The sequence below is a fragment of the Dendrobates tinctorius genome, unplaced genomic scaffold (genome assembly GCF_039654945.1).
Source record: "Dendrobates tinctorius isolate UK_male_01 unplaced genomic scaffold, ASM3965494v1 ptg000020l, whole genome shotgun sequence".
NCBI lineage: Eukaryota > Metazoa > Chordata > Amphibia > Anura > Dendrobatidae > Dendrobates > Dendrobates tinctorius.
Window position 1 is genome coordinate 55,184,185 of NW_027361688.1, and position 25,113 is coordinate 55,209,297.

The window sequence follows — 25,113 nt, forward strand, 5'->3', positions numbered from 1 at the left end:
TCCCATTTGTATCTTCATTTTCTTACTCGCTGTACTATGTCTCCTGATGATACAGAATTAGCAAATGTTATCTGTACAGATAACACGTTACCGAGAACTAGCAACAGACCATGAAACACTCACCGGCTGTCACCCTCCTGGATCTATGGTCTGCACTGGCGCCATAAATGATGACGCCATCTTTCAAAAGCCACAAGACCACTGCGACTTGTGATAGGCTGCAGCAGTCAGGCACCATGAACCGCGTGCCATCAGAAAATGTCCAAAGACATTAGGTTCAAGTCATCTGACTGCTGCAGCCAGTAACTAACCACAGTGGTGATGTGGTTGGTTGAAAGGTGACATCATGCCTTCCGGTGCCATCGCGGATCAAGGAGCGGCCAGTACTCGATCCAGGAGAGTTACATCAGGCAAATATGACTGATTTGGTTATTATTACAGAAGCCAGGTAATACGCACCTTTGGCATGGACAATTTCTTAATCCCTACATGACCTATGACATATAGGAACATCATAGATCATGTCCCGGCTCATAACAGCTGATCTGATCAGCTGACATGTGCCCCTAACAGCCGCGTTTGAAATCACATTTCCCTGCGGCTGTTAACATGTTAAATGCAGCTGTCGATCTCCGACAGCTTACAGGAAGAACGTAATAAACCCCGCCCATTGGCGCCCCTTTCACATGATCAGAGTGCACTGTTGGGTTGGCCTGACAATCGAGGCGTCTGCAGAAGACCCCTGTGGTTGTCATTGCAGATCTCCTATGAACGCCGGCCCTTGGCCGGCATTCATAGGAGATGATAATTTTTGTTACGCATAGCAGGGCTGAAGTGATTGGATGATCGCAGCTTTAATTCTCCTATGAAGACCATTAAAGCATGTAAAAAGTAGAAAAAAGAATTTAAAAATATTTTAAAAATTAAAAAAATATAAAAGTTCAAATCACCCCTCTTTTGCCCCATTCAAATACAAGAATAAAAATAATACACATATTTGGTATTGCTGCATTCAGAAACGCCCGATCTATCAAAATTAAAAAACAATCCGAAAGCTAAATGGCATAACGAGAAAAATAAACAAAATGCCAGGATTACGTCTTATTGGTCGCCGCAACACTGCAATAAAATGCAATAACGGGCGATCAAAACATCATATCTACCTCAAAATGGTATCAGTAAAGTCGTCAGCTCGGCCTCCAAAAAACAATCAAAACAAGCCCTCAACCAGCCCCAGATCCCGAAAAATGGAGATACTATGGGTCTGGGAAAATGGCGCCTTTTTATTTTATTTTTTTTTTTTTTACAAACGTTGGATTTTTTTCACCACTTAAATAAAAAAGAACCTATAGATGTTTGGTGTCTACAAACTCACAATGACCTGGAGAATAATAATGGAAAGTCAGTTTTAGCAACAATACATTAGTTTTAGTGTATTTTAAAATGTGTTCACTAAAAGCTAAAACTGACTTTCCATTATGATTCTCCAGGTCATTAGGAGTTTGTAGACACCAAACATCTATAGGTTCTTTTTTATCTAAGTGGTGAGAAGTTCCAGCTGCAACTGATGTCCGGTGTCGATCAGACATTGATGACCTATCCTGAGAATAGGCCATCAATGTTAAAGTCCCAGACAACCCCAGTAAGGCCGGGGTCACACTGCTTTATGGCAGGCCGTTAAACGGACTTCGTTACACCGCGGAATAACGCAGTGTAACGCAGTCTGTTAACGCTGCCATAGACCCCCATTATGTGGCGCATTGCGACGTATGCCGTAAAGCAGCTTATGCTCGCGACGTGCCGTTATTCACTGACGGAGCCTCGGACGCGGCCTGCAGCGTTTAAGGCTCCGTCACTGCTAGCGCTGATGAAGCATCAGCGCTAGCGGTATAGCATAATGTATATCTCGTTATGCTATAGCGCTAACGCAGCCCGTCAACGCTATGTGTACCCAGCTGAGTTAACATTTCCTACGTCTGCCCCTCCTCATGTTATGCTTGAGCATACTTCCTGCCCTACTAGGAGGACCACATGGTGCCATGTAGATTGGGGCTTGATGGACACTAGTGACTTGGTACCAAATGGAAATAGTAAAAAATTGAATTAGTTCTAATCCGTCTATTAACTATCATAGTGATGTCTAGAGGCCAAGTTGGTGCGTGACATAATGTGAAATTCCTGCCATGTGCAATAAAAGAGCTTTTTCCATCCTGAGGTAGATGCAGTGATGTTCCATGCTATCTATCATCCCGGCCCTGTCATTAGCCGCTGCTACTGATCCTCCAGGCTAAAAGCGCCTTCTCTTAGGTGCAGAATCAGTTACTTTAGTGGGAAAAAAACATAATGAAGACTCTCTGTGCCCCACAATGAAGACTCTTCTTGGAGCAAAAGATGTAATAAATGACTGAAGATGTAATAAATCACATCCTTTAGTTGTCAGGTATCTATCTATCTATCTATCAATCAATCACATATCTATCTATCTATCTATCTATCCATATATCACATATCTATCTATCTATCTATCTATCTATCTATCACATATCTATCTATCATCTATCTATCTATCTATCTATCTATCATCTATCTATCTATTATCTATCTATCTACAGTATCTATCTATCTATCTATCTATCACATATCTATCTATCACATATCTATCGATCTATCATCTATCTATCTATTATCTATCTATATATTATCTATCTATCACATATCTATCTATATATCATCTATCTATCTGTCTATCTATTATCTAAGTATCTATCTATCTATCATCTATCTATTATTAGTGCTGTGGAATATGTTGGTGCTATATAAAAATAAAGATTATCTATCTATCTATCATCTATCTATTATCTAAGTATCTATTTATTATCTATCTATCTATCTATCATCTATCTATTATCTAAGTATCTATCTATCATCTATCTATCTATCTATCTATCTATCTATCACATATCTTTCTATCTATCATCTATCTATCTATCTATCATCTATCTATTATCTAAGTATCTATCTATCTATCTATCTACTATCTAAGTATCTATCTATCATTTATCTATCTATCTATCTATCTATCTATTATCTAAGTATCTATCTATCTATCATCTATCTATTATCTATCTATCATCTATCTATTATCTAAGTATCTATCTATCTATCTATCTACTATCTAAGTATCTATCTATCATTTATCTATCTATCTATCTATCTATTATCTAAGTATCTATCTATCTATCATCTATCTATTATCTATCTATCATCTATCTATCATCTATCTATTATCTATCTATCTATCTATCTATTTATCTATCTATCTATACATGGATACATGGAGTACTGTGTACAGTTTTGGGCACCGGTGCTCAGAAAAGATATAATGGAACTAGAGCGGGTACAAAGGAGGGCAACAAAATTAATAAAGAGGATGGGGGAACTACAATACCCAGAGAGATTAGCAAAATTAGGATTATTTAGTCTAGAAAAAAGACGACTGACAGGCAATCTAATAACTATGTATAAGTATATACAGTGCCTACAAGTAGTATTCAACCCCCTGCAGATTTAGCAGGTTTACACATTCGGAATTAACTTGGCATTGTGACATTTGGACTGTAGATCAGCCTGGAAGTGTGAAATGCACTGCAGCAAAAAAGAATGTTATTTCTTTGTTTAATTTTTTTTTAAATTGTGAAAAGTTTATTCAGAGGGTCATTTATTATTCAACCCCTCAAACCACCAGAATTCTGTTTGGTTCCCCTAAAGTATTAAGAAGTATTTCAGGCACAAAGAACAATGAGCTTCACATGTTTGGATTAATTATCTCTTTTTCCAGCCTTTTCTGACTATTTAAGACCCTCCCCAAACTTGTGAACAGCACTCATATATGGTCAACATGGGAAAGACAAAGGAGCATTCCAAGGCCATCAGAGACAAGATCGTGGAGGGTCACAAGGCTGGCAAGGGGTACAAAACCCTTTCCAAGGAGTTGGGCCTACCTGTCTCCACTGTTGGGAGCATCATCCGGAAGTGGAAGGCTTATGGAACTACTGTTAGCCTTCCACGGCCTGGACAGCCTTTGAAAGTTTCCTCCCGTGCCAAGGCCAGGCTTGTCCGAAGAGTCAAGGCTAACCCAAGGACAACAAGGAAGGAGCTCCGGGAAGATCTCATGGCAGTGGGGACATTGGTTTCAGTCAATACCATAAGTAACGTACTCCACCGCAATGGTCTCCGTTCCAGACGAGCCCGTAAAGTACCTTTACTTTCAAAGCGTCATGTCAAGGCTCGTCTACAGTTTGCTCATGATCACTTGGAGGACTCTGAGACAGACTGGTTCAAGGTTCTCTGGTCTGATGAGACCAAGATCGAGATCTTTGATGCTAACCACACACGTGACGTTTGGAGACTGGATGGCACTGCATACGACCCCAAGAATACCATCCCTACAGTCAAGCATGGTGGTGGCAGCATCATGCTGTGGGGCTGTTTCTCAGCCAAGGAGCCTGGCCATCTGGTCCGCATCCATGGGAAGATGGATAGCACGGCCTACCTGGAGATTTTGGCCAAGAACCTCCGCTCCTCCATCAAGGATCTTAAGATGGGTCGTCATTTCATCTTCCAACAAGACAACGACCCAAAGCACACAGCCAAGAAAACCAAGGCCTAGTTCAAGAGGGAAAAAATCAAGGTGTTGGAGTGGCCTAGTCAGTCTCCTGACCTTAACCCAATTGAAAACTTGTGGAAGGAGCTCAAGATTAAAGTCCACATGAGACACCCAAAGAACCTAGATAACTTGGAGAAGATCTGCATGGAGGAGTGGGCCAAGATAACTCCAGAGACCTGTGCCGGCCTGATAAGGTCTTATAAAAGACGATTATTAGCTGTAATTGCAAACAAGGGTTATTCCACAAAATATTAAACCTAGGGGTTGAATAATAATTGACCCACACTTTTATGTTTAAAATTTATTAAAATTTAACTGAGCAACATAACTTTTTGGTTTGTAAGATTTATGCATCTGTTAATAAATCCTGCTCTTGTGTGAAGTTTGAAGGCTCTAACCTATTTGCATCTTATCAAACCTGCTAAATCTGCAGGGGGTTGAATACTACTTGTAGGCACTGTAAGGGGACAATACAAATATCTCTCCGAGGATCTGTTTATACCAAGGAATGTGACTGTCACAAGGGAGCATTCTCTGCGTCTGGAGGAGAAAAGGTTTTTCCACCAACATAGAAGAGGATTCTTTACTGTTAGGGCAGTGAGAATCTGGAATTCCCTGCCTGAGGAGGTGGTGATGGTGAACTCAGTCGAGGGGTTCAAGAGAGGCCTGGATGTCTTCCTGGAGCGTAACAATATTGTATCTTACAGTGATTAGGTTCTTTAGAAGGACGTAGATCTGGGGTTTTACTCTGACAGAATTTTATAGGCTCAACTGGATGGACTAATGTCTTTTTTCTGCCTTACTAACTATGTTACTATCTATCTATCTATCTATCTATCTATCTATCTATCTATCTATTATCTATCTATCATCTATCTATCTAACTATCTATCTATCTATCTATCTATCTTCTATCAAAAAAAGATGAAGACAGCACTTCAAATTCCAAAATATAGTGGTTTATTGACCAATCATGTCAGTCCAGTGTTTTGTTCCATTTCGTATCTATCTATCTCTCTATCTTACTATGTGTCTATCTATCATGGCAAAGTTTCGGTTCATGTGTGAACCTTTTTTAAGCCAAAACGCTGTCATATTTGGAAAATAAACATCACTTTTTTTGGAATTGGAGTGCTGCTATTCCATTTTTATACTCAGCTATAGGATTGGGCTTTGCCTGGGAAGCTTTGCACCCACACATTGGTTAGCTTCATCGCATTTTGCCTTTTTTTTCATATGTATCTACATATATATCTATGTCATATCTACCTATCTATGGAACATTTATTTCCTTCTGTTTTCTTTTGCATCTTTCATGGTCTGTGTCTGTTGTTGCTGCACCATATACTGATTTCAGATTCCAGCTCACACCTCTTATATAAAAACCTGTTGTACAACACACATTTCTGTTTGGAGAGTGAGATTTCGCTTTACCTGCTGTTGCACTGGAAACCGTTGGCCACTGTTGTTCGAGTCCTACCGGAGCGCCACGTAAGACTGCTGCTCCTTCCATATGTACAGCACTGAACAAGACAATAATATCAGAAGAAAGGTAAGGTTTTTGCTTGTAACAACATTTTTACAGAAAACAAAAAATATCCCAAATATGAAACATGAAAGTCATTGAGTAACCTGTATTCTTTGTACTTATTGACATCATATGAGAAAATAGAAGACTTTTGTCGGCATGATCGGTGATATTTCCAGGTCCAGTGGAATAGAAAGTAAGCTGTCCCCATCACATACATTGTTACTGTGAATGTTGTGATCTTGTGTCATCTACTTCCGACATTGTAATCAGATGTTACCTTTTATCGTCATCTTGGCTCTGAAAGAGCTGCCGAGAATTGATTTCTGGAGAACAGTAAATGTCAGAATACTGTAGAATAGAGTTGAGCAAATCTTTCAAAATTGGGTTTCAGATTACCATCGGCGGCGATTATTGTATTTGCAATATTCACCGAACACAGCCGAACGTCATTGGAGTCAATGGGAGTAGAAATGACTGAATATGTTCAGATACGATCGTCAAAGATAAATTCGGCACGAATAGGGTATCAATATGGCACGAATATGGCAAATTCAGATTTGACGACCGTTTCCGAACATATTCACGTAACTCTACTGTAGAGTTCAGGGACTAATGTAATGGATAGTCGTGTTCCGTGACAATTTTTGTAATATATGACTTTGTAAGCCAAAATAAAAAAAAAAAACACAGGAAACATAAAACAATAAAAGGCAAAAACTTTTGGAAAGTTTTGTGATGAGCCTGTTTCCAGCAATGAGACCCTGACTGCAGTGATGTGTCACTTACTTAGCTGGGTGAGATTGCCAGGGAAATGGAAGTAATCTGCGCTTGCTGGCAGAATGACACCTACATTTAGATATAGTCTGATCGTTTATTGTCAACGCATTTCAGAGTCACACCGAAGGACCGAAGGACAACCATACATAAGATGAGTGTATTATCTTACTTGTACTTGTTTTGGTTACATCACGATAAAACCCTATTGCGCTCTTGGTTTTTAATTTAGTTTACTGGGTGCTGCAGTTGTGACACAATCAGAGTTATTAGATGTAGCAGAGATCAGACAGCTAACCCCACCAACACCACAGCTGTCTGTGCACATTGTATAATGGCAGTGAGCTGCTTATCACAGGAGGAGGTGTGGTTTGACAAGGGCTCATATGCACTGGGTCTAGGCATTGATAATCTACTGGTGATGAAACCTTAATTGTTTGTAAAGAATAAAGCCCCCATTACACACTGCGATATCGCTAGTAATATCGCTGTAAAGTCACCGATTTTGTGACATTGCAGCGATATTGCTAGCGATATCGCTGCATGTGATACTTACCTCCGCTGGTTATCGCTGATCGCGCGAGAAGCTCCTGGACCATTCCTCGTCGGCCACTTCCTGCTGGGCTTCCTGTGGCGCCGATGAGCGATGCGTGGAGCCGGGCGGGAGGACGCAGGATCACCGCGTCTGACAGGTAAGTAGCGATCCCCGACCACCGCTACGTCGCTGGTGAGATCTGCCTGTGTGGCAGCTCACTAGCGACCACCTAGAGATGCACCAGCGATCCTGACCACGTCATATCGCTAGTCGGGATCGCTGGTGCATCGCTAGGTGTAACGGTACCCTAACACAAAGCCTAATAAGTGACATATCCCTGAAATCTGTGTCTCATCTAATGCATTATGCTGTCCTCAGATTACATAGCAAAACCTGCTGACAGATTCCCATTAATAAATGATAATCATGCCTGTAAATATATAGATGAGTTAATTTGATACAGAACCCCAATGTGGACAATTGTTAAAGCCTTGTGCACATTGGCTTAATTTGATGCTTAATATTATGAAATTCCAAAGTGTGAACTATGTGCAGGGGCTGATGTTTGCTACTGTGTAGTTATCTCTACACAATATCAGCCTCACTATTCTCCCTATTTTTTTTTATTATCTACTAATTCTATACGACTGTATAATAATTATATATTAAGCACTGATATACGATATACCAATGGTGGCGAACTTATGACACGAGTGCCGGAGGAGGCACGCAGAGCCATCGCAATTGTTCAAATGTATTTGCTTCTAAAAGATGCAAATACACTTGAACAGTGCTGCATCAGGACTGCGTCAGAGGAGCCTGTCAGCCCCGGTCCGACATGCAGCAGTGTGATGACGTAATGATGACGCTACTGACCTCATCAAGCTGCTGCCTGCGCTGGGGCCGCAGAGAAGCAGAGACAGTGCGGTCACTGGTAAGAGCTCCAGGAGGAGCTGAACATTAGAGGTGTCATTGTGAAAGGGAAACAGTTTTGACAGATGCAGTGTGGGACAATAAGTACAGTATGTGTGTGTATATATTGTGGGTGTATTTTGCAGAGGGGCAGTGTGTGTTTATTTTGCAGAGGGGCAGCATGTGGGTGTATTTTGCAGAGAGACAGTATGTTTATTTTTGCAGACAGGCAGTGTGTGTGTTTTGCAGAGGGGTAGTGTGTGTGTGTTTTGCAGAGGGGCAGTGTAGTTATATTTTGCAGAGGGGCCGTGTGGGTGTATTTTGTAGAGGGGCAGTGTGGGTGTATTTTGTAGAGGGGCAGTGTGGGTGTATTTTGCAGAGGGGCAGTGTGTGTTTATTTTGCAGAGGGGCAGTGTGGGTGTATTTTGCAGAGGGGCAGTGTGTGTTTATTTTGCAGAGGGGCAGTGTGTGTGTATTTTGCAGAGGGGCAGCATGTGGGCGTATTTTGCAGAGAGACAGTATGTTTATTTTTGCAGACAGGCAGTGTGGGTGTGTTTTGCAGAGGGGTAGTGTGTGTGTGTTTTGCAGAGGGGCAGTGTAGTTATATTTTGCAGAGGGGCCGTGTGGGTGTATTTTGTAGAGGGGCAGTGTGGGTGTATTTTGCAGAGGGGCAGTGTGTGTGTATTTTACAGAGGGGCAGTGTGTGTATTTTGCAGAGGGGCAGTGTGTGTGTATTTTGCAGAGGGGTAATGTGGGTATATTTTTCAGAGGGGCAGCGTGTGTGCGTATTTTGCAGATAGACAGTATGTTTATTTTTGCCGACAGGCAGTGTGTGTTTTGCAGAGGGGCAGTGTGTGTGTATTTTGCAGAGGGGCAGTGTGTGTGTATTTTGCAGAGGGGCAGTGTGGGTGTATTTTGCAGAGGGGCAGTGTGTGTGTATTTTGCAGAGGGGCAGTATGTTTATTTTTGCAGACAGGCAGTGTGGGTGTGTTTTGCAGAGGGGTAGTGTGTGTGTGTTTTGCAGAGGGGCAGTGTAGTTATATTTTGCAGAGGGGCCGTGTGGGTGTATTTTGTAGAGGGGCAGTGTGGGTGTATTTTGCAGAGGGGCAGTGTGTGTGTATTTTACAGAGGGGCAGTGTGTGTATTTTGCAGAGGGGCAGTGTGTGTGTATTTTGCAGAGGGGTAATGTGGGTATATTTTTCAGAGGGGCAGCGTGTGTGCGTATTTTGCAGATAGACAGTATGTTTATTTTTGCCGACAGGCAGTGTGTGTTTTGCAGAGGGGCAGTGTGTGTGTATTTTGCAGAGGGGCAGTGTGTGTGTATTTTGCAGAGGGGCAGTGTGGGTGTATTTTGCAGAGGGGCGATGTGGTTATATTTTGCAGAGGGGCCATGTGGGTGTATTTTGCAGAGGGGCAGTGTGTGTGTATTTTGCAGAGGGGCAGTGTGGGTGTATTTTGCAGAGGGGCAGTGTGTGTGTGTATTGTGCAGAGGGGCAGTGTGGTTATATTTTGCAGAGGGGCCGTGTGGGTGTATTTTGCAGAGGGGCAGTGTGTGTATTTTGCAGAGGGGCAGTGTGTGTATTTTGTAGAGGGGCTGTGTGGGTGTATTTTGCAGACGGGCAGTGTGGGTGTGTTTTGCAGAGGGGCAGTGTGGGTGTATTTTGCAGAGGGGCAGTGTGGTTATATTTTGCAGAGGGGCCATGTAGGTGTATTTTGCAGAGGGGCAGTGTGTGTGTATTTTGTAGAGGGGCAGTGTGTGTATTTTGCAGAGGGGCAGTGTGTGTGTTTTGCAGAGGGGCAGTGTGTGTATTTTGCAGAGGGGCAGTGTGTGTGTGTATTTTACAGAGAGGCAGTGTGGGTGCATTTTTCAGAGGGGCAGCGTGTGTGCGTACTTTGCAGAGAGACAGTGTGTGTATTTTGTAGAGGGGCAGTGTGGGTGTATTTTGCAAAGGGGCAGTGTGGGTGTGTCTTGCAGAGGGGCAGTGTGGGTGTATTTTACAGAAGGGCAGTGTGGGTGTATTTTGCAGAGGGGCAGTGTGTGTGTATTTTGTAGAGGTGCTAGCCGCTGATCTCCCAATTTCCGCAGGTCATCTCCTGCTGCACGGAGGTCAGCGGCGACGCAGCCAGGAGATGACCGGCGCTAGCCTGATTGGTCGCGCCCGGGCGCGACCAATCAGCGACAGGGGATTTCTGTTACAGAGAGACAGACAGACAGAATTAGATGATTATAAAGTAGATATTATGTACCAAGCTTATTATATGTTATTGTCTTAAACCTTTCATCACAGTTTGTTTCAAACTACAAAGAATTTGAAACATAACACTTATGATATATCACTATTATGTGCTGTGTTTGTGGCTAGGAGCACACAGAATGCAATGTGGAATGATACTGGAAATTTTCTAGATTGGTTCTCTTGGGCAGGCACTAGGCACTCGCTTAATAGGACAATATACCTGAAGAAACTTGGGATTTGGACACAGTTTAGTGTAAGAAAAAGTAGTAAATGGATCGAAGACAGACACCCTACCTATTTAAGTGAGAGGGCACAATTACCTTTCCAGAGAGCCAAAACAACTTGCTCATGATACTCTATGACACCATCACAACCTTTGATGTATATGTATGTCAAGGTCATATCCCTGACAATGGTGCGAGCCTGCATGCTAAGCCCACATCTTTCCTGGCAGATGGTGGCTGATTCAATCATTATGTGCCTCTAACAGCCAGGGGTGGATCGGATCTCCGGCTGCCTGCTGTTATCGTATTTTTTGGATTATAAGAAACACCGGACCATAAGAAGGAAAATAGGGAAAAAAATTAATGTGTCAAATGGGGGTCTGTCTTACAGTCCAAATTCATCTTACCAGGGGTGGATCGACAGTGCTGGTGCAGCAGGGGTCACAGGGAGTGTATGGTGGTACGGCGATTATAAGATTCCCATCCCAGACTGGTGCGGCAGGTTCGGCGGTGCTTGGTGGTGTGGGGACTCCACTGACATTTTGTAAAAACCCGGAGGCCCCACACATCCATTGCTGCGATGCGGTCGCCTCTGGGAAAATGGCCGCTGGATCTCGGCACCGAGATCTCGTTGCCGACATCTCAATCTGAGCATGCGCCGCCTCCAACCGCTATTTTCCCGGAGGCGAAAGCATCGCAGTAATGTAACTGTAGGGGCTCTGGTTTTTCACAAAATGTCAGCAGAGCCCCAGCACCACCGAATACTGCCGCACCAGTCTGGGATGGGAGTGAGATCATCGCCCTGCAGCATTGGACCACAGCAGAATCCCCCAACTCCTGCTGCCACCACACAAGTTTGGGGGGAAAAAGTGCATCTTATAGTCTGAAAAATATGGTACATGCCACTGTCAATTACTGACTGCAGCAGTTAACATGTGCCGACAGGGGGACACTGTCATTCTACCATCCTATCGGTGCGCCAAAGTGTTTCCATGAAAGCCTGGAGTTTGCTGATGACCCCTGTGCCTGTCATTCTAATCTTCTTCTGAATACCAGTGTTTAGCTGGTGTTCATAGGAAATCGTGATTTTACCTATACATAGCAGTGCTATCATATAAGCTATCAGATGATCACAGCTTTCAACTATTAAATACAGTAAAAATAACATAAAAAAGTTTTTAAAAATATTAAAAAAATAAAAAAAACAGAAAAGTTCAAATCATCCCTTTTTGGCCCAATTAAAAATAAAACAGTTTACAAAAAAATACAAATGCACATATTTGGTAACGCTGCATCCAAAAAAATGTGATCTATCAAAAAAGTACATTAATATAATTGGTAAACGGTGTAACCAGAAAATAATCAAAAAGCCAGAATTTCTGCCTGCCACAATATTGTAATAAAATGCAATAAGAGGCAATAAAAACATTGTATCTCACCCCAAGATTGTATCAGTAAAAACATCAGCTAAGTGCGCTAAAAATAAGTCTTTAAAAAGCCCCATATTCCAAAAAATGAAAATTTACAGGTCTCTGAAAATGGCGACAAAAGCAAAGTTGTTTTTTTTTTTACAAGTTTCTGAATTTTTTTCACCACTTAAATAACAAAAGAAACGATACATGTTCAGTATCTGAATACTCCTACTAACCTTGGTAATCATATTAGTGAGTCAGTTTTACTGTATAATGAACGTGGTAAATAATGAACCCAAAAAAACTATTGCAAAACTTTTTTGCAATTTCAATGCACTTGGATTTTTTTCCCAGTTTCCAGTGCATCATATGATAAAATGAATGGTGTCAATCAAAAGCACAACTCGTCCCACAAAAGCAAGCCCTCATACGGTTGCATGGATAAAAAAAAATAAAAAGTTATGGCTCTTGGAAGAATTGGAAGAAAAAATGAAAATGAAAAAAAGGGAAAATTGCTCGGGTATGAAAGGGTTATCATCTTTCAGCCAACAGCTATCCAATGTGTATGGGGGCTTTAGACAGATGTTTATGTAGTAATACCCTTTAATTCTGGCTCGAACAAGCCCTTTTCCAAGTCAAACAACAGATCAGTAAGACTAAGTATAGAAGTGAAAATTCCTAAGTAGAAATCCCAAGGATACAAAGCAGGAGACCCCTTATAATTGTATTACAGCACAATGGTGAGTCTCCAGGACCACTGAAGTGGGTGCAGTGTTCTTATGAGCATTGTGTTCCTTTCATTGTCTACTCAGTTGAATTAAGATAGGTAATCAATAGTTAAGTCCTGGAGAACCCCATTATCTTTACACTACGAATGTTGTCATATATGTAAATGTAATCACTGTAAGTGGTCATCCAGTATTTCCACCTCACGCCATAGCACATGCTCTGCACATTCAATCATCGACAGACATCTGGTTAGGCATTCCTGCATAAGGCACGTAATCACATTGTTCTCTACATAATATGATTGTGAGATACCATAAATTACATTATATGTCTACAACCCAGCCTTTAGTACAGTCCTCCTGGGGAATATAATGCTGAACAGTCACTTTGCTGGTATACACAGAGCAGCATCACCAAGAAATGCTATGAACGTTGATGTCAATAAGATCTAATGTGCAATAAGGCAAATTTTGAAGGGATCATACACAGTTTATTAGAAACAAAAGAGTACATTTTTCCATAAACAGCACCACTCTTGTTTATAGGAAGTGTCAGTTCTTCCCCATAAATCCATAAATAAGGGATAAGCTACAGTTCAAGAAACACACAATGGACAACAGTGGTGTTTCTGGTTGGCCTTTTCCAGAATTCTTAAGCCTAAAACATTTACATCTTGCCATGTATGCAGATGGTAAAATAACTAAAGGGGTTGTCTACATCTAGCACAACACCTTCTTGATCTAAATGTTTGGCTGCAATGAAAAAAAGTCCCATTCTGGGAGTCTTCTGCGGTGTCGGCACTCATGGTCCCGGGGGTCTCATGTGGTTGCATGACATGTGGTGCCCGGCACCCAATTAGTGCTTGTGTCACTGGCCCCTCCTTCACGTGAATTGAACATAAATAGAAGTCCGGGCAGCTGCTGATCTTTGACTTCCTCTTCATGTTCAATTTGTACAAAGGCGGAGACAGTGGCGTCAGTGCTGATTGGGCCCTAGGCTCCACGTGTCATACAACCGAACGAAAGTTCCCGGAAACGCAAGTGCTGGCACCGCTGAAACGGCGCCGGCATGGGAGGAGAGTATAAATGTTTTTATGTTATCAGGGCTCAACATTTGGAACAAGAAGGGGTTGTCCTAGTAGTGGACAACTCCTTTAAAGGACAGGTAACAAACAATTGTATACAATTAAAATGTTCTGCATTCAGAAACAGGGCACCACAGGGATCGGTAATATCTTTATTAATATATTTAGTTCGGAAGTGTCAGTTTTTGCTCATAATAATAACCGTTAGATAGGTTAATGAAAGGACAGCCTGGCTGTAAAAAGATTAGCCACTGGATTATTAAAGTGTATGGGAGGCTAGGAAGAATCGGTTGTTATAATGTCAAGAAATGTACCTAGGACCTGGGGACATTTTCATATAAATGAAAAAAAAGACTATTTATTGGTAGAGATGAGCGACTTTGCCTTTTTTCGGGTCGAGTCGGGTTTCACGAAACCCGACTTTCGCAAAAGGTGGGTCAAACAAAATCGGCTGATTATCGTGAAAAGTCGAAGGCCGACTGAAACACGAAACCCAATGTAAGTCAATGGGGAAGAAAAGTCGGCAGTGAGTGGAGGACAGGAAACACACCTAGAGTGCCCATTTTAATGCCAAAAACATCAATTCTTATTCCTTAAGCTTGTCAACCTTAATTTACTTTATAATAATAGTTAGGCATTGAAAACTGGGGGTTATTTGGCTAAAGTTGTGGGGGGGGTAGTGCTGGCTCCAGATTTTCGTGGGCCCAGGGCCAAAGAGTGTCACTGGGCTCTTTTAACACATGACACAATTCATGATCCTTTGATACGGCAGAGAAATAGCGGTACAGTACAATGAAAAATACTTCAATTCTTACATCACATGACTGATATCCATTTTAAATTCTCCAATAGCTCCAAAACAGACAGTATATTCCTCCATACAGTATTATAGCCACCACATAGTGCAACATACAGAGTAATGAGGCCCATATATTTCTCCATACAGAATCATTGGTCCCATATAATGTTCGATACAGTATATGATGAGCTCCACATAAAGCTACAGTATATGTTGTTCACCATGGATGAAGCTCCAGTGTCTTATGGGCCCAAATAATGCTCCATATATAATGGACCCCATTTCTAATGCTCCAGTGTATAATGGGCCCTGTAAATGCTGCTCCAGTGACTGATGTCCACCTTTGGTCCAGTGTATGGTGGGCCCCAGATATCATTCTCCAGAGTATCGTGCTCCCCAAAAATTGCTCCTAACCTTTAAAACAATTAAATAAGTCTCCTCACTAGGGAATCCCTGTACTAGTCTGGACTCCTCATCGTCCCCATCTTCCATCTCTCTGCACTTGGACTGTTTAGGCAGAGGGCAAACAGACGTGATGTCATCGCACTCTTTGACCAGAATGTCACTGTCAGGAAAAGTGTTTGGTTTCCAGAGGCAGGATGGTTGCAAAGCTGAACCTTAAAGGAATGTCCAGAAGGGCACCACCAGGAGTGGAGCCTGCGGCTTAATTGAACTCAACACGGGCAACCTCAACCATGCCATCCACAAAAAAGCTGCACAGATTGCAAGCTTAATTCCGTTAACGAACGAGACTCAGGCATGCCCCCATGGTCCGCGTCCAGCTTACTAGAGGGACACGCGAGGCTCTGGCACGCGAGATCGTCCAACAACAGGTCTGTCATGCCCTTACGTGTCCGGGGCTGCACGCATCCTACAATGAAAGGACCAGCGTGTATCGCTTACAGGTGCAGATAACACTCTGAACCCCATTAGTGATGGGGATTAAAATTCTTCCCCGCGAACAAGCATTTCCCAGTAAGTGCAGTTCAACCGTAATTCCGGAATTAGGCCTAAACGGCATTCCAGAAAGAATGTGAAAAAATTAAGAGTCCAAACCACAGGTGCTGTAGCTTGCTTAACAGCTGAGCTCCTCTGCTGAGTAGCACACAGTTCTTATATAAACAGGCAGCATAGCTTGGTTCATGGGTGGCCAACTCTGCTGAGTGGCATACACAGTTACTAGGCCCAAAGTATTAAGTGATGTAAATGCAGTCAAAAACTGGTTCTTTCAAAAACAGGAGGCATAGCTCGGTTCATGGGTGGGCTCCTCTTCTGAGTAGCAGACATAGTTACTAGGCCCAAAAGGATTTTCAGGACAATATGCGGTAAAAAATTATTGGAAACACACACGGTGTAGCTCCTTCACAGGTGCACTACACCGCTGGCTACCAGACACCGCTACTATGCCCTTAAACTGTCTATTATCATTGAAAACCATTATTAATGTGAAAAAAAGATACACTTTTGTTTAACGAACCATTCTCGAACGGAAACTCGAACAGCCGAATTTTAATCAAAGTGTTGTAGTTTGACGAACGGATCTAACACCGCCCAAAACAGCTAGAATTTGAACTTGGCCAACAGTTCCACTCAAACACCACTCATCTGTAATCAGGAGGCAGACTCAGATGGTCTCAGGCACAGTATGGATTCGACAAGATTGCAGAAAATTGAGAAAGGGTACAGTATCACCGGATAACAGGTATATATAGCATAGTTTAAACATTTAAAATCTCCGTGTTTATTTCCGGAGTCCGACAAAGACACTCACAGCCTCAGTATGGATTAGACAACAATCTAAAAAGTAGAAAAAAGGAAATGTTTTTGAAGCGTACACCAATATACACTGTTGGGGTATTTTTAAATCTTCATATATATTTCTTTCTCAGTAAGACAGTCCAGACTCTCCGCAAGAGGAAACGAGATGGATAAAAGTACAGACATAAAGTCGAGTGATTGCAGAAATTTAGGAATTACTAATCAGGGGAAAAACTCCCGGGAGAATTCTCAGAGGCGATGCTGACCCTCAATTACTTTGTGTGTGAAGACAGCGAAAACAGTTCTTTGTGAAGAAAGGGTTGCTGTATCGCAGTACCGTTGATCCCATCACCGTTACTCATCTCCATCAAATTTTGATCACAGGGAGAGATGTAGACATGGTCCTCACTGCTTATCATGTTCTGTCAGGTAACTTTGGAGTGCAAAAGACAGGAGCCACAGGCTGTAGGCGATTCTATTGGATTGGCATGAGAGGGCACATTTAAAAATGTGGGCAGGAATGTCACACGTCTGTGAGTAGGAAAACTGTGAAAGCTGATGATAAACCACCACTGCATCTCATTGTGAGTCGACGTCCATAAGAAATGGAAGCCAATGATCATCTGAAGCTAGAGGCCGGCCAGCAGGACAGGGCATAGCTACGTCTTAATCATCATCTATCAGTTCACCAAATTTGTAGTGGCAGTCCCAGGGAAGGATTTGACAGCCCAGACTACACAGCAGAGGAGCAGGGAGAGGTAAATATTGCAAATGCTGGGGCCTTGCCCAAGCAAGGGGTGCCCACTCGTGGGAGTCGGTACTGGCACTGGGCCCTTCATAGTACACCGGTGTGTCTGACGGCGGGTGTGCACCCCCACCATCAGAGACACTTGATTGCACTATGAGGGACTCTGTGCCAGTGCCGGCGCCCAAGAATCGGCCCACCCACCTGTCCAGGACAATGGCACTCGCACGGTTGCGTGCGCTAGGTGGTGACCCCGGCCATGGGGGGGAGGCAGCCCAGTTAGGGAGATTTAAAGAATGGCATGTTGAAGTTGGACATTCAGCAGCTGCAAAGGAATTGGAGATGTCCGAGGAAGAGGAGGACAAAAGCGAGCCATTTTTTGGCAACCTATGTGTCATCAGGGGAAGGTGGGACAAAATCCTTTGAAACCCATGCATGGTTCATTTTAATGAAGGTTAGATCATCAACATTTTGGGTCAACAGACGGGTCCTTTTTTATGTCAGGATTGAGCCAGCAGCACTGAAGACTCTTTCCGATAGCACACTAGCAGCAGGGCATGCGAGCTCCTGTAAGGCATATTGTGCCAATTCAGGTCAGGTGTCCAGTTTAGAGGTCCAAAAGTCAAAGGGGAATGACCTGTGAGGGAGAACATCGATATGGGACGAGAAGTAGTTTGTAACCATAGTTGACAACTGCTGTCTCCTGTAACTTTCAATCGATGCAGTACCAGTCGTGTAAGCGGGACTTGAAAAATCAGTCCACAACATGGTCATGAAACCCCTGTCTCCAATTCCACTTCTGATGTGTGCACCATGAACACCTCTTCCATGTTGCCCCCTACGGCTCTTTGGAGAACCATCACCGCTGCTGTGTGCTGGGAATGCCTCAAACAAACAGTTTACCAGAATTGCTTGTTTGTTAGCCAATATTAGGTCAAGGTTCTCCTGTGGCATGATGTTTTGGAATTTGCCTTTATAGCATGGATCCAGGATGCTGGCCAACCAGTAGTCGTCATCGTTCATCATTTTGGCAATGCGGGGGTCCCTTTTTAGGATCTGCAAGGCATAAACTGACATGTGGGCCAACGTTCCAGGTGTCAATGATGCACTGCGAGAGCTGGGTGGAGGAGCACTTTCTGGCAAATCCACATCCCTCCAGTCACGCACAAACCCTGTACCAGACCTTGCCACGCCAACATTTTCTCTTGCCCCACGAGAAGCATCCTCCTCCCCTAAATAATCATCCCCATCATCATCCTCCTCTGTTGTGAACTCATTTTCTGGTTTACCTCTGGCTTCTGGTGAGGGTGGTGGAGCTGGATGTGTTGACAGAGGAGTCGTGAGTTTTCCATCTGGGCTACCTCTAGTGGTAACAATAAGTAATGAAGCTGATCTAAATGGCAGAGACCTGCCACCTGAGGAGGAGGACTGTGAGTGGACATCAGGAGTCTCTGACTGGATTTAAGACAGCCGACTCCCTAATTTTGTGCTGGTGATTTTTTCCTGCCCTGAGGTTCTGGTTTCCAGTTCTGTTCCTGCCTTCTCAAGCTAAGTGTGCTCTGCTATTTTTTCACATGAGATTTGGTTGATGGTAATGTGGAATATGAGGTAGAGAAAATACTGGATTCTCATCTGGCTAGACGGAGACTCCAGTATTTGGTCAAGTGGAAGGGTTATGGCCAGGAGGACAATTCTTGGGTCCCTGCCTCTGACATTCATGCCGACAGATTGGTTCGTGCTTTTAACCGGGCCCATCCTGATCGGCCCGGTAGCGTGAATGAGGGTTCGGTGACCCCGACTCAAGGGGGGGTAGTGTTGTGAACTCATTTTCTGGTTTACCTCTGGCTTCTGGTGAGGGTGGTGGAGCTGGATGTGTTGACAGAGGAGTCATGAGCTCTCCATCCGGGCTCCCTCTGGTTGTAACAATAGGTAATGAAGCTGATCTAAATGGCAGAGACCTGCCACCTGAGGAGGAGGACTGTGAGTGGACATCAGGAGTCTCTGACTGGATTTAAGACAGCTGACTCCCTAATTTTGTGCTGGTGATTTTTTCCTGTCCTGAGGTTCTGGTTTCCAGTTCTGTTCCTGACTTCTCAAGCTAAGTGTGCTCTACTATTTTTTCACATGAGATTTGGTCTTGTTTACTCAGTTTTTGTGGTCAGCCAGCCCCTGCTGGGGCTGTGCTGAATTTACATTCTTATGTCTCTGTTTATGCCAGTTTGATTTTTGTCCCTGATCAGATTGGTCTCTTTTTGCTCTGTCTTCAGAATATACCAGAGTGCTGATATAGGGAAATGAAGTCTAGTGACTTCAGGGTTTTTGTTATCAGAAAGTGTTGGACATTTTTTGGCAGGGTTTTGTGCGTGATTGCAGACAGCATCTTTCCTTTCCTGTCCTACTGTGTTTGTGTTTTCATCTTGTCTCACCGACAATACATGTTTAGGGGCTGTCTATTGCTTTGGGGTCTGCTCTGGGGCAGTTTAAATTTCCACTTTTCTTGCTTTAGGTTTATTTAGTTCTCTGGCTGTGACGAGGCGTCTAGGATCATCGCAGGTACGCTCCACGGCTACTGCTAGTTGTGTGGATAGGATCAGGGGTCTGCAATCTGCTTAGTTACCAACCTCTCTGGTTTTCTGTGACTTAGCTTGTTTTTGTTTTTCCTCCTCGGTGACTCATTCATAACACTCATCCTCCCCTTCCTCTACTTCGTCCAGGAGAGGTCCCGGAGCAGACAATGGCTGACTGTCATCAAGGCTTCCCTCCTCCTCTTCCTCATCCTCCTCCGCTGCAGACGCCTGCTCCTTAATGTGCATCAAAGTGTGCATGAGCAGACGCATAAGTGGGATGCTCATGCTTATGATGGCGTCATCTGCGCTTACCAGTCGTGTGCACTCCTCAAAACACTGAAGGACTTTACAGAGGTCTTTCAGCTTCGACCACTGCACAACCGACAACTCCATGTCTGCCCTCAAAGTGCCTGGCCGTGTATCCTCCCACAAATGCATTACAGCCTGCCTCTGTTCGCACAGCCTATCAACCATGTGCAGGGTGGAGTTCCACCTTGTGGCAACGTCGATAATTAGGCGGTGCTTGGGAAGTTGAGCAATCGCTGCAGCTTCTGCATATGACTGGATTGTACGGGCGGCCGGTGGATGTGCGAGCACAGTCTTCGGACCTTCTGGAGCAGGCCTGTTAACTCTGGATAGTTATTGATGAAGCACTGCACCTCCAGGTTCAAGGTGTGAGCCAGGCAAGGTATGTATCAGAGTTTTGAAAGGGCTATGGCTGTCACAAAATTCCAGCCGTTATCACTAACTACCTTGCCTGCCTCAAGATGTAGACTGCCCAGCCATGACTCAGTTTGTCGCTGCAAGTAGTCGGCCAGTACCTCCGCGGTGTGTCAGTCGCCCAAACACATCATCTTCAACACAGCCTGCTGACGCTTACCACTAGCTGTTCGATAGTGGGACACCTCGTGTGCAACACTGGCAGCTGCGGATGGAGTGCTCGTGCGACTGCACTCTGTGGACGAGCTTTTGCTTCTGGAGGAGGAGGGTCGAACGCCTACAGCCAACTGTTTCCTATACCATGGGCTAAGCAGCATAGTCCCACCGCCACTGTCCCCTGTGGACCTTGCATCCACCACATTAACCCAGTGCGCACGTAACGGTCCTGGCCATGCCTACTGGACCATGCATCTGTTGTGAGGTGCACCTTTCCACTCACTGATTGCTTGAGTGCATGGACAATGCGGTCTTTCACATGAAGGTGGAGGGCTGGGATGGCTTTGCGAGAAAAGAAGTGCTGACTGGGTAGGTCATAGCGTGGTACTGCGTAGGCCATGAGTTCGTGGAAAGCTTCGCTTTCAACCAACCGGTAGGGCATCATCTCTAACGAGATTAGTTTGGCAATGTGGGCGTTCAAACCCAGTGTACGCGGAGGAGAGGATGAGTACTTTCTTGTCCTACTCATAGTCTCTGGTAGGGTGAGCTGGACTTGATAGCTGCATATGGTGGAACTAGCGGTGGACATGGCGGACTGAGAGAGGGTTGATGATTGTGATGGAGTTGGTGTTCTTTCTGATGGCCTAGATTCAGTCTTTCATAGCATAACATTGTGATTCCCTGACTGCTTTGGCCTTGCGACGACACTTCAACATTTGCTGCTGGTGGTGTGCTAACCGGTGGGCTTACAGTGGGGGAAACGATGTAGCGTTGCTGACTACCTTCATTGGGGGCAGTTGCACATGTGGTACGTGAGGTTTGGTAGTCCGTCCATGCTTGCAAGTGCATGGTGATTAAATGTCTAAGCATGCAACTGGTATTCAAATTTCTCAGATTTTTCCCTCGGCTAAAGGTCTTTGCGCACTTCTTACAGATAACCTTTGCCTGATCATTAGGATTTTGTTCAAAAAAAGTGCCACACTGCACTATTCCTACTATGGAAGACATTTTAAGGCCTTACACGCTGTGCTAATTTGACCGTCTGGCCTAGCTGTCCTGCAACTCTTTTGGTTTTTGTAACCCGTTTTTGGACAGCTCGGGCTTGCCAGATAATAGCTGTTGCGATGCCGATGCCTGCTGCGGATGATCCTCCTCCTCTTCTGAGCTATTGGCAGCGGCACCCTCTTCCCCCAATGGATGCCAATCTGGGTCAACACCTGGGTCATCCATCACCTCCTCTTCAATGTCATGTGCACCTTCCTCTGTGTCACCATGTAAGGTGGTATAGTATGCGGGAAGGGGCACCTGAGTTTCATCAGGGTCAGATTCTGGCTCAGTACACTGCGAGGACAATGTAGTGCTCTGAGTGAAGGTACCAGCAGATAAATCTAGCAGTGGCTGTGCATCAGTGCACTCCATGTCAGATTCTTCTTGGACTGGGTAATTCACGATTTGACTTGATAACCCAGGCATGGTATGTGAAAAGAGTTCCATGGAGTAATCTGTAGTGTAGCCTGCCGCATCCTTTACTTTTGGTAGGGGTGAAGGACACAAGAAAAGGTGTGGTTCCTGACCATGAGCCTCCAATGACGACTCAGTGCTTTTATTTTTTGAAAATTCAGAAGAGGAGGCGATAGAGCTGGAGGCTGTGTCAGCAATGTAAGCCAAAACTTGTTCCTGAAGCTCCGGCTTTAAAAGCGGTTTACCAAGTTCCAGAAAAGGGAGCGTTTGAAGCCTCGTGGAGCCAGACGATGACGCAGGCTCAACACCTCCTGCATTAGGTGCTATTGTGCTTTTGCCACTACCAGCAGATCCACCATCATTACCAGCTGGCAACCCCCGCCCACTTCCATGGCCTCTTCCAACACACTTCCTCATTTTTGGGAAAATGTACCCAAAATACCACCAGCAATATGGTGCTGTAAAACAAGTTACAAGGTGTATATAGTATTGGGGAGAATTTGAATCTCCCTACAGACTTGAGGACACTGAACTAATATCTCAGGCCCAGTGTAGATTACACCTCAATATAACAGGTTGAAATTGGATGGTGTAAAAAATGTGTATGCAGGACTGGGGAGAATTTGAATCTCCCTACAGACTTGAGGACACTGAACTATTATCTCAGGCCCAGTGTAGATTACACCTCAATATAACAGGCTGAAATTGGATGGTGTATAAAATGTGTATGCAGGACTGGGGAGAATTTGAATCTCCCTACAGACTTGAGGACACTGAACTATTATCTCAGGCCCAGTGTAGAATACACCTCAATATAACAGGCTGAAATTGGATGGTGTATAAAATGTCTATATAGGACTGGGGAGAATTTGAATCTCCCTACAGACTTGAGGACACTGAACTATTATCTCAGGCCCAGTGTAGATTACACTTCAATATAACAGGCTGAAATTGGATGGTGTATAAAATGTCTATATAGGACTGGGGAGAATTTGAATATCCCTACAGACTTGAGGACACTGAACTATTATCTCAGACCCAGTGTAGATTACATCTCAATAAAACAGGCTGAAATTGGATGGTGTATAAAATGTCTATATAGGACTGGGGAGAATTTGAATCTCCCTACAGACTTGAGGACACTGAACTATTATCTCAGGCCCAGTGTAGATTACACCTCAATATAACAGGCTGAAATTGGATGGTGTATAAAATATCTACATAGGACTGGGCAGAATTTGAATCTCCCTGGAGATTTTAGCAAGCTGACAATGATGCTCTCAGTCCCAAGTATGGCAGCAGGCAGCCTAATAAGCAGGACTGCTGCACACAAAAGTGTGGAAAAATGAATGCTTGGTAACTGGGCAAAAAAGAGGATGAAACGTATCTTTGCTTTTAAAAAAGCAGTTTGCACAGCAGTGTGAAAACAGCAATGCAGCTATCAGGGAGCCTTATAAGGCAGCCTAATAACCAACAGAGCTGATGCACCAAAATATAGCCTCCCCTTGCACTGCACACTAACCGGTGTGTTGTACAGGCAAAATCGCTAGGAGCAGAAGCAGTTTTTTGTATCTTCTTCCCTGCCTAACGCTCTCCCTACAGAATCAGCAGCAGCAGCTCCCCCTATTCTGAGATCAGCAGAAGTAAGATGGCGGTCGGCATGCACGCCCTTTTATAGCCCCTATGACGCCACGCAAAGCAAGCCAATCACTTGCATGCCCTTCTCAAAGATGGTGGTGACCGCTGCCTATGTCATCGCTTTGTCCACAGTGTGCGTCCTCCATCATTGGCTGAAAAAGGGCGCTGGAAGCATCTTTTGAAATGCGACTTTGGCGCTCTGGTCGCCGACCTCGTGGCCGACCTCACGCTATGGTCGGGTTTCGTTTCATGAAACCCGACTTTTGCGAAAGTCGGCGACTTTTGAAATTGACCGACCCGTTTCGCTCAACTCTACTTATTGGTCAATAGAGGAAAGGGTTCTTTGTAGTTGGGGTAGTGAAATGATCAAATGCCTTTCCCAATGAGATAGTAATGGAAAGTATAGTACAATATACATCCATTAAAGGGGCTGGTGAATGAAAACAAGTTATTACCTATCGGCAGGACAGATGACAACTGAAATGTGGGTGTCCACAGAATAGGGTTTTTGACGGTGAAAATAGCTAGTTCACAATAGAGAGGTACTGAGGACTCAGAATTTCATCTCTCTCTTGGCACACCTTGTAAATACAAAGAAAGAATGGTCAAAAAATGTATATTCAAATGTCTTCTATGTGTAAGAGAACTTGATGTCAGAAATGCATTGATGGGGGCATGGCCTAATCAGCAATGTGAGCTGCGACTGCCGCTATACAGGGACCATTAATCACTGGAGCTGGTGATCAGAAGACCCCTAGACCCCAGAGGTGTACCTGGAGCTGAGCTGGATGTTAGCATGACCCGCAGATGGCAGAAAGATGCTGGCACCGCCGAGGGCTGCAAGATCCAAGATGGCGCCAAGGCGCTGGAGAACACGGCGAAGGAGAACACTGTTTGTGCCAGGAGGATGTCAGCGGCTGCACGCCTGGAAAGGTTTGCAAGAGTGGAGATGGAGGAGCGGTCAGTTGAGGAGAGGGGGAGTTGGAGGCAGGCGGTGAAGAGGACAAAGAAGATTAGGAGCAGGGCAGGGAAGAGCCCATAGTGGGGGATGGAAGCAGGTCTGGAAGCCCAACTGTGAGTGGAGGAGTTGGTAGTTCGAGTGATTTGGCTGGCACTGTTATTACTCAACCCACTTTAAAAGATGTTTTTGCCATTGTAAACTTTT

At 44.1% G+C, this 25,113-nt stretch overlaps 1 protein-coding gene across 8 annotated transcripts in view; it reads right to left on the reverse strand.

Moving 5' to 3' along the window:
- The window catches only part of LOC141083678 (protocadherin alpha-C2-like), a 564,749-nt gene that overhangs the window by 44,829 nt on the left and 494,807 nt on the right, over window positions 1-25,113 (reverse strand). For all 8 annotated transcript variants that reach the window (XM_073568062.1, XM_073568063.1, XM_073568065.1 and 5 more), the window contains exon 3: window positions 6,101-6,189. In XM_073568062.1, coding sequence (XP_073424163.1) covers window positions 6,101-6,189 — 89 coding nt within the window. The remainder of the gene's footprint in view (window positions 1-6,100; window positions 6,190-25,113) is intronic.